Here is a 13,183-nt window from a genome sequence, read left to right on the forward strand (position 1 = left end):
GTATAAACCGGCCCTCCAGCTGTTGGGGCCCTCACGACCTGATGGATAACCGGGCTAAAGAGGTCCTGGATTTTATGGCGACCTCTAGCACTATGATCGCAAGAGGTAAACCAACTGTCCCTCCTGCAATGGAACCTCCCGGATGCCCTGATCATGATGCTCTTTTCTACGCCCTGCAGCTGCCAACAAGTGATCCTGAGCATGACGGAACGCCATAGTTAACCTGGTCTGATGCTCAGCCAGCCAGTCCACCACTTCACCTGGTGCAGGGTCCCGAATGCGACCCAACAAGAAATCCACAGGCAGGTGAGGTTCACGGCCAAACATAAGGAAAAAAGGAGACTCGCCAGTGCTCTGATGAGGGGTAGTGTTATAACAGAAGAGTACTTGTGGAAGACAGGAAGCCCAATCCCGCTTCCTAGATGTTGGTAAAGTGCGCAGCAGATTATGAAGTGTTCTATTAAAGCGCTCACACTGCCCGTTTCCAGCAGGGTGGTAAGGGGTAGTGCGCGACTTTTTAACCCCATACAGGTTACAGAGCTGCTGAATTAACGCACTTTCAAAACTCCTACCCTGATCTGAATGAATGCGACTTGGAATCCCAAATCTAAAGAACCATTCAGTGAGCAAAATCTGGGCAACAGTGGCTGCCTTCTGATCCCGAGTTGGAACCGCAATGGTGTACTTACTAAATACATCAGTAATTACAAGAACATTTTCCAGGCCATTTTGTGAAGGCTCCAACATGGTAAAATCCATGGCAACAATCTCGTTTGGCCGAGAAGCCAACAGATGACTCATGAAAGTGCCAGAGCTAGATGGTACATTTTTAGCAACCTGGCACCGTTGACACTCTTGTACCCACTTTTTGATGTCATTAGACATCCCAGGCCAGTAACAGCGCTGCCGTACCAACTCTGTGGTGCGCTCCACACCCTGGTGTCCATGCTCTTGATGTAATTGAGTCAGAACATCCGGTTTAAGAACTGACGGCAAAACCAGCTGTAAGACCTCCTCACCACCATCTGACCGATGGACCTGACGGTACACCACACCATCTCTCTCACAGACGACCCCACTGTCTCAAAAGAACTAAGGATAATTTGGGAAAGCGCCTCTCCTCAGGAGTAGGATAAAACCTGCCTCCTCCAAAACCCAAAATGTCCTTCAGGAGAGGATCAGCTTCCTGCAAAGCACAAAGATCAGACACAGAATGAGACGGCAAAACAGTCACCATAGATTGGGTTACTGACAATGGAGCAGGAATTGGGGCACACTGAAGAGCCTCTGGGACAGAGGTACATGACAAGAGTTCTGCCAGGCTGGCACCTGATGTTGGCTGGCGGAGAGCGATCAGCATTATTATTGCTGCCCAGAACGATACTTAATATCGAAATCAAAAGCAGCAAGTTGAGCAACCCAACGGTGCTCCATGGCACCAAGCTTGGCCGACTGAAGATAACTCAACGGGTTGTTATCTGTGTAAACTATACACCGGTGGCCCAAGAGATACTCCCGGAACTTCTCAGTCATGGCCCATTTTAATGCCAGAAACTCCAACTTCATAGAGCTATAATTAGCCATGTTACGCTCTGAAGGTTTAAGACCTCGACTGGCATATGCAATGGGCCTCACTCCATCCTCTGTTTCCTGTGACAGTACTGCCCCAAGTCCACTGTGACTGGCATCAGTCTCTAAAATGAAGGGACGTGAAAAATCAGCATATGCCAACACTGGTGCAGATGTTAATTTAACTTTTAAGGCCTCAAAGCTCTCCTCACACTCCGATGTCCAAGCAGATTGAAAAGCCTGGCCAGACCCCTTCCTGGGCTTTGTGCCCACTTGTTGTGCCACCAGCCTATGAAGAGGACCCGCTAGCCTAGCAAAACCCTCCACAAAACGCCTGTAATAACTTGCAAAGCCCAAAAAGAGCCAAGCTCTGAAACATGTGTGGACGTGGCCATTTAGCCACTGCTTCAGTCTTGGCTGGGTCTGTAGCTACACCTTTATCTGAGATAAGGTGCCCCAAGTATTTAACCTGTCGCTTGAAAAATGAACACTTTTCAAGCTTTACCTTCAGACCTTCTCTGGAGCCGAGCAAGAACCGCTTTCCAGACGCTCAATGTGCTGGGAGACTGAACCTGAAAACACAATGATGTCATCCAAATACAAAAGAAGAGACTGGCACTGCTGGTCCCCAAACATCCTCTGCATAAGACGCTGAAAGGTACTAGGTGCATTACAAAGCCCGAAGGGCATACGGTTCCACTCAAAGAGTCCAAATGGCGTACAAAAGCAGTTTTGACTTGTCCTGTTCTGACACAGGCACCTGATTGTACCCACTGGCTAGATCTAGGGTGGAAAACCACTGGGCCCCAGAAAGATGGTCCAGGCTTTCCTCAATGCAGGGCAATGGGAAAGCATCTTTTCTCGCCTTACTGTTAAGCTGACGGTAATCCACACACATAGGCTGCCATCTTTCTTCCTAACAAGAACGATGGGAGAGGCATAAGGACTGCTGCTTTCCCTTATTACCTGGTTCTGTAGGAGCTGGTTGATGTGTGACTTGGCAGCCTCAGACTCTGAGGGAGGGATACGCCGGTACCTCTGCCTGACCGGGACCTCATCCAACAGGGGAATGTCATGGGACACCAGATTAGTGCACCCCAAGTCACCTTCATGAGCTGAAAAGACAGAGCTGTACTTCTGTAGAAGCGACTGGACCTGCCTTTGTTCAGTTTCTGTCAGTGCAGACAAATCAACAGAATCAAGCAAACTCTGTTCTGGACCAAGGGCAACCTGGGAAGAAACTGTAGCACAGGGCCTTATTTCTGTCACATCACGGGCAGGCTAACCACTTCAGTTCGACTCAACAAACCAAGGTGAGTTCGGGATAGAGTACAACATCAGTAGTTCCAAAATTTAGGACAGGCACATAAGCAGTACCGTGCACAGCCTGAATGAGGCATGGAGAGGCTAATAAGCCAGCTGGTAAGCCAGACTCTGGAGGCTCAAACAATAAAACCTGACCAGCAAGTTGTTCAGGGCAGGTTGCAGCTACAAATTTCATAACCCCACCAGTTATCCTCACTGGTCGAGGGCCCCGGACCCTAACAGCACCAGTCAACTGTGCTGGGGACTTAGCTGCTGCTTGATGACACTGCTGCAGGGCCTCCACAACTGGACCAGGAGACTGTGTTACTGAAGGTAAATCAAAGAAAGAGCCTCCATGTGCCCCAAAAAGTTCTTGGTAGACACGATTAATTATGTTCATTCCCAAAATGCCAGGAACAGAAGAACCAACATTAGTGGGGTCCTTCACAACCAGAATTCCACAATGAGGAAGCACTTTGTCACACAGAGTGACATCCAACTCTAAATAGCCAATGTATGGGATGGAAAGATCATTGGCTGCCCGAAGCTGCAGCCAGTGACATGACTGAAGGCTATCATGCCCCAATAATGCAAAATGTTCCTGAAAACAGCTCTCGGTGATTGTCGACACCATGGAACCTGTATCTACTAAACAAGTAACAGAGACACCACTCATGACGACATCAATGACTGGGCAGGATGCCAACAATTTTGACGCGGCTGCTGTGTGCGAGCCTGCTATTCCCCCACCTGAGTTGTGGCTCAACAGCTCAGTGGGTGCTAGTTTTCCGCCTGGTTAACATTAGCTGGTCTTGCCACAGAGTTAACCCTGGCACGAACCCGCTCACCATCACACTCTCTGGCAAAGTGACCCGGCTGTTGGCACCTGTGGCAGACCACAGAACCTGGACGAGGATGCCGCACCTGTGGTAAAGAAGTCTGCAGAGAAGCAATACACTGGGTGAGTTGATTAATCTGTTCTTGTTGCTGTTTTAGAAGTTCCCTTAATTCACTAAACTCAGAGCGGGCAGCAGTAGGTGGAGTTAGCCGAGAGCTGCCATACAACCCGTACTGCAGCCCATATGTAGAAGGGAGAGAGTGACTACGCTCCCTAGCGCCACCTGGAAACCCCTGCCTCTCCCACCGAATTGCCTCCCCACGCACATCCAACAAGGTGGCAGTGGGATGACCCCGAACATACTGCTTAAGTTCCCGGCGGAGAGCACTATCCAACACATGTTCTACAAACTGGTCACGCAGCAGAATATCAGCATTCAACAACCCATCAGGAGCATTCTGCTTAACTGGTTCCATAAGGGCCATCAATGCTAGGGAAAACTGCAACAGTGTTTCCTCCTCCTGCTGCTTCCTAGAAAAGAATGCATGCTGAAGAGTTACATAGGACTCGGTGCAACCATACAACTCCCTCAAAATAGCCAAGATCTTAGCTGGATCATTCCTCTCTGCACTGGTGCGGTACTTTATTTCCTCCCTTGCTTCCCCCTCTAGATGATCAAAAAGGAAGAAAGCCTGGTCTGCCGTTGACAAATGGCGGGCCCGAATACATGATTGGGCCTCCTCGATCCACTCACCAATCCCAATGCCAGTCCTACCGAACATGGGACATCGCCGATCCCTGGGCACAACCACCAACCGCTCAGCAACTACAGCGCCAGCAGGCATGACACCACCAGCCACAGCTGGGGAAGGAGCGGCGCCCAGCGAACCTCCAACCGTCACATTCTGCTGACCCACTCCATCCACCGGGCGGCCTGCCACCTCCTCCATACCTGCAGGGGAAGACTACCAAAAGGAAACACGAGAAAAAAAACAAAACAATGAAAATAAATCCTGAACCCACAGTTAAGTCTTCCTTGGATAGCTACTGCTGTCTTGTCTTACAACACCATGAATAAAAACACAGCTAAGACCCTAAACACACACACAAAAAAAAAAACAAAGACAAGTCCGTGTTCAATGGTGCATCCTGCTCACAGCGCCAAATGTGACCAGCAGAGGGGGTTGATCTTTTTACACAAGACGCACCAGAGCACGGAGTAGTCTACAATGATTTATTAACAAATTCCATTAAAACATTTTTCCTTTAAAACATGGCCTCAGGCCCACTACTCAGCCCCTAGAAGGAAAAGGCATCAAAAATAAGGACAATTTAAGTTATTCCCAACAAAATGAATGAACAAACAAAACATGCAATGCAAAAGAAAACAAATTAGTAAATCAAACAAAGGAAAGCAAACAAATTAGTAATTTAAATAATAAACAAACAAACGGCAAAGAAAAGAACACAACCACTGCAAACGATGGGACAAATTGTCATTGTCCGACTTCTAATGTCTTTTCACGGGGGGCCAGAGGAGTCGTGCCCCGCTCGTTCCGCCAGCCCAAGCGTCAGCAGGCTCCGTCGAGAGCGGCCCAAACAAAACCGGCAAGACAAGACAGCAGGAGCGTCCAAGCGCTGCAACTCTGGAAGAATCCTAAATTAGAAAACTCGTTAACCCCGGATTCAGGTAAAATAAATTAAATTCTAAACCGGTAGCTTACCCAGATGTGGTGACACAGCCGACCAGGGAGGGAGCGGATCAGCAGGCGAGGGCTGGATGGAAGCCGCTCGCCGCACCAACCTCCAACTGCAGCCGCCAACGCCAGCTGCGCAACGCTGCAGAAACGCACGGCAGGTATTGCACCAGAACCCGACAACAATCCCAGCCCAGATGGCAAAAATGGCACTTACTATTTTGGATGAGTGGATCGAGCACACCAGCCACTTGGGCAGCCAACATACAGTGAGGAAACAAGGCACACGCACCTCGCAGCGGACTGCTCAGCTTTAAAGCTATCTGCCCCGCCCACCAATCAGTCGCTACACCTGGTGTGTGTAGTTGGGAGGGTGGAACACCATCCCACCACAGTCTCATTGGCTCTCAATAGGTAGTTTCCCCTCTAGGAGCAAGCAGGAGAAAGTTTGAGGAGCTGGCAGCAGGGCTGTCAGATCAAAGCCTTGAAGAAATAGAGGAGTTAAAGCACAAAGCAGCAACTTCACTCCTCCTCCTCTTTCTCTTCTGCCAATAGTGGAGCAGTGCCTACAGACTTCACTTCAATTTGATCAGCTAAGAAAATGGGATTATTTTCTCTATGAGTGGGAATTCTTTCATTAAATTCTCGCTCTCTTCCCATCTGTCTCTTTCTGAATTTAGCCTGTTTGTTTCATTTGTTTATCTGCTCTGCCATTTGTTTTCCTTTTGGACTTTCTATCCTCTCCCAGCTCTCTGACTTCAGTGTCTTTTCCTTTTCTCCTCCTCCGTTCTCCTTTCCCTGCTACATCCGTTTACCTACTGCTCACTGGAATCGCCTTTCTTTAAAACCTTTGTCTTTTCCTTTAAGTCAAGCTGAAAATGACCCAAACTATCAAGCACTTACTTTTATTTCGCTGGGGAAAAAAAAACCCTATTTTATTCATTTTGATTTACGTATATATTTTCAAAGCTTTCATAGTGACGTCATAGTTTTTCTTAGTCGCTCTGGGTGCATTTCTCATATCAGTATTAACATTTGCACGACACTTAGTCCATTTCTTAAACTAATTAGTGCAAATTACAAAAGTGAGTGGCTTGCTCGAAATCAATAGTTTCCCCCGTTCCTCAGGAAGCAAGTATTTGTGTCAAAAAAAGGGTCTGTCATCTCAATAAACGTTTGTGAACTAGATTGTCAAAAGGCTTTCTCATGCTTTCGTCCTGAAATTTCACTCTGTTTTATAATGCAGAGTAATCCGATTTTGTTGACACTACTTGAGACGGAGTTTGATACTATTTTCACATTTTCACTGCAATTCTGATTTGCTGTAAAATTAAAGTAGCTGCAAATACAAATTTTGCTGTAAATTCCAACTTAATTTACTGCAATATTGACATTTAAAATCGACATTTAAATTTACAATTAAAATCTTTCAACGCTTTAATATATACTGTCAGACATTAGACCAACTTTTTTGAGTTTAACAGCTTAGTAAGAGAACATACTCCCCATATTTTGGAGGTCATGGTAACAACCTGTGATAATTACAGTTTCTATAATGAGGCCTCTGTTTGTACAATCACTACAGTATACATGTATGGTCAAATCAGAAGAAGGTACATCTTGTTAAAGCTAAGTAAAAGTTTAGACTTTCTGGATTAATGTGCATCCCCTCAAATTGTTCAACATCTTTTGGAACAACAAAAGATGTTTAACAATCTGCAGGAATTAACAATTTCTGCAGATCCTGTGGGCATTTTCACAGGTGCAGATTTCTGAATCAGACTAAAGAGAACAAGCTTACCTAATATAGAAAAAAGCCTTTAGCTCAGTGATCAGTTTCTCAGCTTTTATTTAGCAAACACAGATTCTACCCCTGTCTTAATCAGAGTCTCTAATGAACACATTTTTTTTCATTATCCTTGTTCCCTCTCCCCACAGGCTCTTCACTTTCTTAGTCTCACGGGGAAAACACTGTGCCATATATCCTCTTTTCCATTAACTCTCCTCCCTACATTACGCATCAATTTCCTTTCATTGAAAACACATTTTCTCTCCTTGCTCTCCTGCTCTTTTTTCTTGGCCCATATTTCATCTCTTTGTGTTTCAGAGCTTTGCCAAATGATATTGACTCAATATACTAATTGGCGTCTGTCAAGCAGATAGTGGCTAGTATCTGGTCAGTCTGTGATGTGTGTGAAAACTCTTGGGAACAGACAGTACATCAGAACTCGAGTTGTGGCAACATGCATCGTCCTCCAGTCCCTTTTTTTTCTGTTCGTGTACTGAACGAGACGCCCCGTTTGAACTAACTCTTGTCCATGCAGACAAAAGGCCTCCTCAGATCACCACACACCCGGAGTCTATCACAGTTTTTAGCACCGAGGACCTCATCATGAAGTGTGAAGCCTCTGGCGTCCCGATGCCCAGGTTAGTCAGCACAACCAGATCCGTGCAAACACATAAACACAGCGAGTCTTTGGTGCTTTGCAGAAGAATCCATGCTTTTTGAACTTTTCAATGTTTAATTTTATAATAAAATCAACACCCTCAATTTCATTGCGACAGGCTATTACAAAGAAGTTTGTAATTAAAAAGCAGCAAGAAAAAATATATGATTTTCTAAATTTCAGTAAATATCTATAATGTGACTTGACCTTGTATTCAGCCACTCTTTAGGTAATTATAGCTTCAACCATGCAGCTTTTGCCTTCAAAGTCCTTATAGTGCAGGAAGCTGAATCTCCAGCCCAGTCTCAAATCTTTTGCTGCTTCCAGCAGTTTTTTTTTCTTCCAGGATAATCCTGTATTTAGCTTCCCTCTGCTGCCACCACCATGTCTCACAGAGGGCATACGGTGTTCAGAGTTTGTTTTCCATCACGCGTAGAGTTTTACATGTCGACCAAAATCCTGGATCACTACAGATAAGAAAAAAAAAAGAAGCTTTTAGGGAGTGAGACAATTATGAAAGAGCATGCTAATGTTACTTACATCAGTATTAAAGTCAGCAAGGGGGTGAACAGGAAGAAGCTGTAGAGCAAGTATCTGCTGAACAATGTAATGTATGTTTTTGTCAGGACAGAAGATCACAGACTTTAATCATAGATTGATGGAAGTAGTTTCTACAGGTGGACCCTTTACACATTAGGTGATTTCTTTTATTAAGCTAATTTTAATTTAGGGGTGTTAGAGTAAAGGCAGCTAAATATAAATGTGTACATTTCTAAAAATTCTGAAAACCATCTATTTTATTTCCCAAGCAAATTATGTGTCGCTTCTTGTGGGCCAATACAAATACATTGAATCATGGGATTTTAATGTGACAAAACATGAAAAAAAATGTTTAAGGAGTATTAGTTCTTTCGGTAGACACTGTGAGTCTGATGGCATAATATCTGTAGAGCAGCTCCGCTCATCTTTTTAGGAAGCCGAGAACAGTGACCTTCCCTCTCCTTGTTCGGCTGACATCTACATATTAGCATTACACGAAAGCACAGCTTCTCCCAATCAGAGTTCTTGTTTCAGCAGAGGATAAATGTCATTAAGCCCTCGGGCGATCTCCTCTCTCCGAGTGTCTTAGCTGCTCTGAAGTGGAAAACTGCTCCCATTGCCGGGGAAAAAGAGATGAATATTGCAATTACACACAGCGCAGGCCTCTGAGCTCCACTGGGGCATCCCGTGTACATTTCACAGAAATCCATTTGTGGTCTCAATTCCACTGACATCGTCTGTGCATAAATGACTGCTTTCTGAGACTTGAAAATGACTGTGACTTTGATGTTTAAATGATCGTCATTTTACTGTCTCTTTCTCCTTCTGCTTCAGTATCAGTTGGACTAAGGATGGAAAGCCATTTGACCCAAGTGCTGACACAGAGCTTAATGTTACGAAAAGCTTTGGTTCGTTCGCCTTCTCCACACTCAGTAAAAGTATGGACACCCTGAAGCCGTACAAAGGCAAATATGTCTGCTATGCCACCAACGAGCTCGGGACGGCTGTGTCAAAGGAAGCCATCCTCAAAACCGATGGTAAGAAGTTCCCTTTAAAATCACTCAATTCATAGGAAATATATTTTTAGCATTAGAAATTCAGAATTTAGCTTCACCATTGTAGATTTATGAAGTGGATTTTCAGAGCTCAGAGTGCAATCAGAGGATTATCTTCCTTTTGCACAGAGGTCAGTCTGTAGGAAGAGTTCAGGCTGAGTCACTCAGAGCACACACAACAGGAAGCGGCATTCTTATCACCAGAGCCAGACTTTAAGAAACCTCCACGTGACTGATGTTTTTAAATGAAAACAAAACATTGTAAATCAAGAGTGACCATTTGCAGACCCTGAAATGGTCCTGTGTCCCCCCGACTGCAGTTCAAGAATGATACAATCTCTCCTCATCACAGTAGATAGGAAAATATGAAACACAAAAGTAAAATGAGGCAAAACCATTTATTGACCTAGGCCAACCATATCAAGTGTTCACAAAGAAAGAGAGATCCTTATCCCGTTCTTAAAGCTGAGCATCGACAAAAATGTTCTCTAGATCAGCAGTCTGCCCCCACTACTCTATAGTCAAAGAGTAGTATATAGGCAAGCATATGATACACCTGTGTTTTTGAAATCTACATTGATTTATGTGTCTCATTTCATTGTGTTATATATTTAGTGCATTGTTGGACAAGGTATAATTGTCAGTTCTGACATCTGATAATCATCCTCACTGGAAAGGTCTGCTCTGACTGATGAATTCAGAACGAGAGTCCAGATCATGGAGGTGTGGCCCAGGTTTGATTTGACATCAAGTTGCTGAGGAGGTCCATGAGGTTTGGTTTTCTAGGCCACATTTGTTTTATGGATCTGGGAGACAACAGTGTATGTCAATTGGATTTGGTGGGGAGTTGCTGATGGGAGCGTTAGGTGTCCAGATGCTTCTAAAGGGCATTCCAGGCCTTGTGTCTCCATTCTGTGAGCTGGACTTTGTCTAGTGTTTCTGATCCTGGTTGCAATTTTTTTGTTGTGAGGGGAGTAGGTCTGATTTGCCTCTTTCCTTTTAGGAAGTGATGAGGTTTTTGTGCTGTTGTCTACAGTTCATAACCTGTTGTTTTCAGTGAACTGGCTGAGATGACAGTCAACTCCTCTAAATCTGAGGCAGTGGTTCACAGTCAGAAAAAGGTGGACAACTTCCTTTGTGTCAGAGGCCAGTCTTTGCGTTAGGTGGATGAGTTCCCGTATCTTTGTGTCTTGAGTGTTGGTAGGTTGGATAGCCAAACAACAGAGTGGTGTCGGATTTTTCCTTCTGGTCTCTTTACTGCTGTGGCTAAGGATGTATGGACGTATCGGATAATTCGTTTTGAAATAGCTGTGTTTTCAGTGTGTGGCCCTTTGGTTGCTTTAACGTTACCCATTTGTCTTTCTATAAAACAAAAATAGCCCACTCCCGAGCTACGTTATAATCACATTCAGGAATCCAGTTATCAACACACAGATGCAGACGAGCTCTGAGCCAACGAGGACCTCTGAACATCCATCCACCTGCCTGACTGGCTCTCTCCTGGGCGACCTCCTTCCTTCACAGTTTCCCTGACAACGGTTTCCTGAGAAACACTCTTGAGTTGATGTCATGTGATGCGCTCTTCAGTGGCTCCTGTGGGGTTACGAACACTGAGCAGAAAGGAGAGAGAGATGGAGATCATTCACGCATGACTCACATATCTCACTGTTATGTGTCTTAAAGGCAAAAAAAAGAAAAAGAAAAGAAAGAACGACCTGCGGTCTTCTCTGAGGATTCTGTTATGGAAATTCAGAAATAAGACTCCCTCATTGGTATTTGTCTAAGATGACATGTGATGAGGATTGCCTCTGGAAATCTTCTCTTTGGGTTGCTGTTTGCTTCCCACCTGTTTCCACACAAACTCACCTCTGTGTATTTATTCCTTGTTTACCTCGGTGCAGTCCCCCCTACCCAGCAGAAGCAGAAGGAGAAGGTGGTTACTGTGAAGTCTGATGAGGGGAGCAGCATCGTGCTGAAGTGTAACCCCCCTCAGAGCTCCATGGAGCCCTTCATTCACTGGATGGATCAGAGTGAGTTCGTTATATCCAATTTTATTACACGTGCCTGACTAAAAGGGACTCTTACTGTGCGTGCTCATCTTTTGCAGTCCACTTGTATCATATCTGTGAAAAAGGCATGATACATTTCAAAAAGCATTACTAAAAGATGTCGGAGTGTATTGCAAAATTGGGAGGATAAGTTCTCAACACTACTTTGCCATCTGTCTTGCAGTTTTTTCACGCTCCCTTTTACAAAAACAAGCCTTTTAAGCGTCCCAAGTTATTAGATTACCTCACACTGAGATATACTGTGTCTGTAACCGCTTTCAATCTTTTAGTTTTTCTTCCTTTTCTTCAGAGATGCACCACATCCAGCTGAGTAAGCGGGTTGTGGTTGGAAAGGACGGCAACCTTTACTTTGCTCATTTGACAATGGATGACAGCAGGGACGACTACACCTGCAACGTCCAGTACATGGTGACACGCACCATTCTGGCCCAGGAGCCCATCACTCTGAAGGTTAACCCCTGTGAGTATCGAGGTCGACTCCAGCAGAGGTGGATGCGAGCTGAGCTGAAGCTGTGAGGCAGAAACATGTCTTGAAACTTGTGGCTAATTTAAAAAGGGGATCAAACCAACAAGACCAGAGGTTTAAATATCATACTTATGATCTAAATATATGAATTTGTCTAAGTTTTTTTTTCCAGGCTTCTTTTAGCATTTTGTCTTTTGCTTTCCGGTTAAACTTGCTTGGATGGCCAGACCTGGTCATGCTGGCTGCTTTTCTAAATGTCTTCCACTTGTAAACCAATTTCCACACAGTGGAGAAGCTTAATTCAATTTATTTTAAGACCTCTTTAAATCCCCTATCAGACTCATAAGTTCCTACAAGCTCATCTAAGCGCTGATCTTACTGTGGTGTTTATTCTCACTTCAGCAGTCAGGACAAAACAACACTAAATGTTTAAGGTTTAAACAAGGCAAACCTTCAGATGATATCTTCATCAATATATGGTACTTTCTAGTTTTAAATGAGAAGTGACTACAACTGTTTTTTTCTTTTTAAACAGTGCTTAAATTTTCTGGGTAGATATACCGTTTTTCTCCCCTTCAGCGGTTTTTATGATATACAGTACAGACCAAAGGTTTGGACACATCTGTGTGTCCAAACTTTCCAGATGATCGGAAAGTGTATTTCAAATGGACATTTGCAGTTTGTTATTTGTTAAGCCAAAATGTTGCGCATGCTTTCCTGACCAAAGCATTGGCTAAATCTGCTGGATGTCCCAAATTCAGCAGGGAATCGATACCTTCTTGGCCCAGTTGTAATGAGATGCAGCTCACACTGAGAGGCTGCCACAGGCATCTGTGGCTCAACGAGAGGTCAGAAAGATGAACATGTGTTAACATGAGACCCGTTTGTAAATCTGCATCCGTTGCTATTGTGGTGGACTTGTCCGGCTTACTCTCCGGACCCCGTTTCTCACTGCAAGGGCGTGTCAGCAGAACTGAAGAGGCTGCAGTGTCAGCAGAACAGCTATCTGAAAATTGCCCATCCATATGCATGAGTCTTTCTCTTTGTCTAAATGCATTTCCGCTTCTCTTTGTCCAGCCAATTCGGTACTGCGGAACCGTAGACCACACATGATGAGGCCTACTGAAGGCGAAAGCACGTACCAGGCCCTCAGGGGCCAGACGATAGAACTTGAGTGCATTGTTCAAGGCCTGTAAG

The 13,183-nt window shown here is 44.8% G+C and overlaps 1 protein-coding gene and 1 long non-coding RNA gene across 2 annotated transcripts in view; one reads left to right on the plus strand and one right to left on the minus strand.

The window, feature by feature from the left end:
• Nucleotides 1-13,183, plus strand: part of LOC122836889 (neural cell adhesion molecule L1-like) — a 61,153-nt gene that overhangs the window by 31,805 nt on the left and 16,165 nt on the right. The window contains exons 4-8 of the mRNA XM_044126864.1: nucleotides 7,734-7,836; nucleotides 9,231-9,433; nucleotides 11,353-11,481; nucleotides 11,810-11,980; nucleotides 13,064-13,178. Of these exons, the coding sequence (XP_043982799.1) occupies nucleotides 7,734-7,836; nucleotides 9,231-9,433; nucleotides 11,353-11,481; nucleotides 11,810-11,980; nucleotides 13,064-13,178 (721 nt within the window). The remainder of the gene's footprint in view (nucleotides 1-7,733; nucleotides 7,837-9,230; nucleotides 9,434-11,352; nucleotides 11,482-11,809; nucleotides 11,981-13,063; nucleotides 13,179-13,183) is intronic.
• Nucleotides 4,509-5,820, minus strand: LOC122836921. The gene is made up of 3 exons (XR_006371665.1): nucleotides 5,627-5,820; nucleotides 5,437-5,551; nucleotides 4,509-5,369 (listed from the first exon to the last, which is right to left on the minus strand). It is a non-coding gene; the product is annotated as an uncharacterized LOC122836921 (long non-coding RNA).

The sequence above is a fragment of the Gambusia affinis genome, linkage group LG01, assembly GCF_019740435.1.
Source record: "Gambusia affinis linkage group LG01, SWU_Gaff_1.0, whole genome shotgun sequence".
Taxonomy (NCBI): Eukaryota; Metazoa; Chordata; class Actinopteri; order Cyprinodontiformes; family Poeciliidae; genus Gambusia; species Gambusia affinis.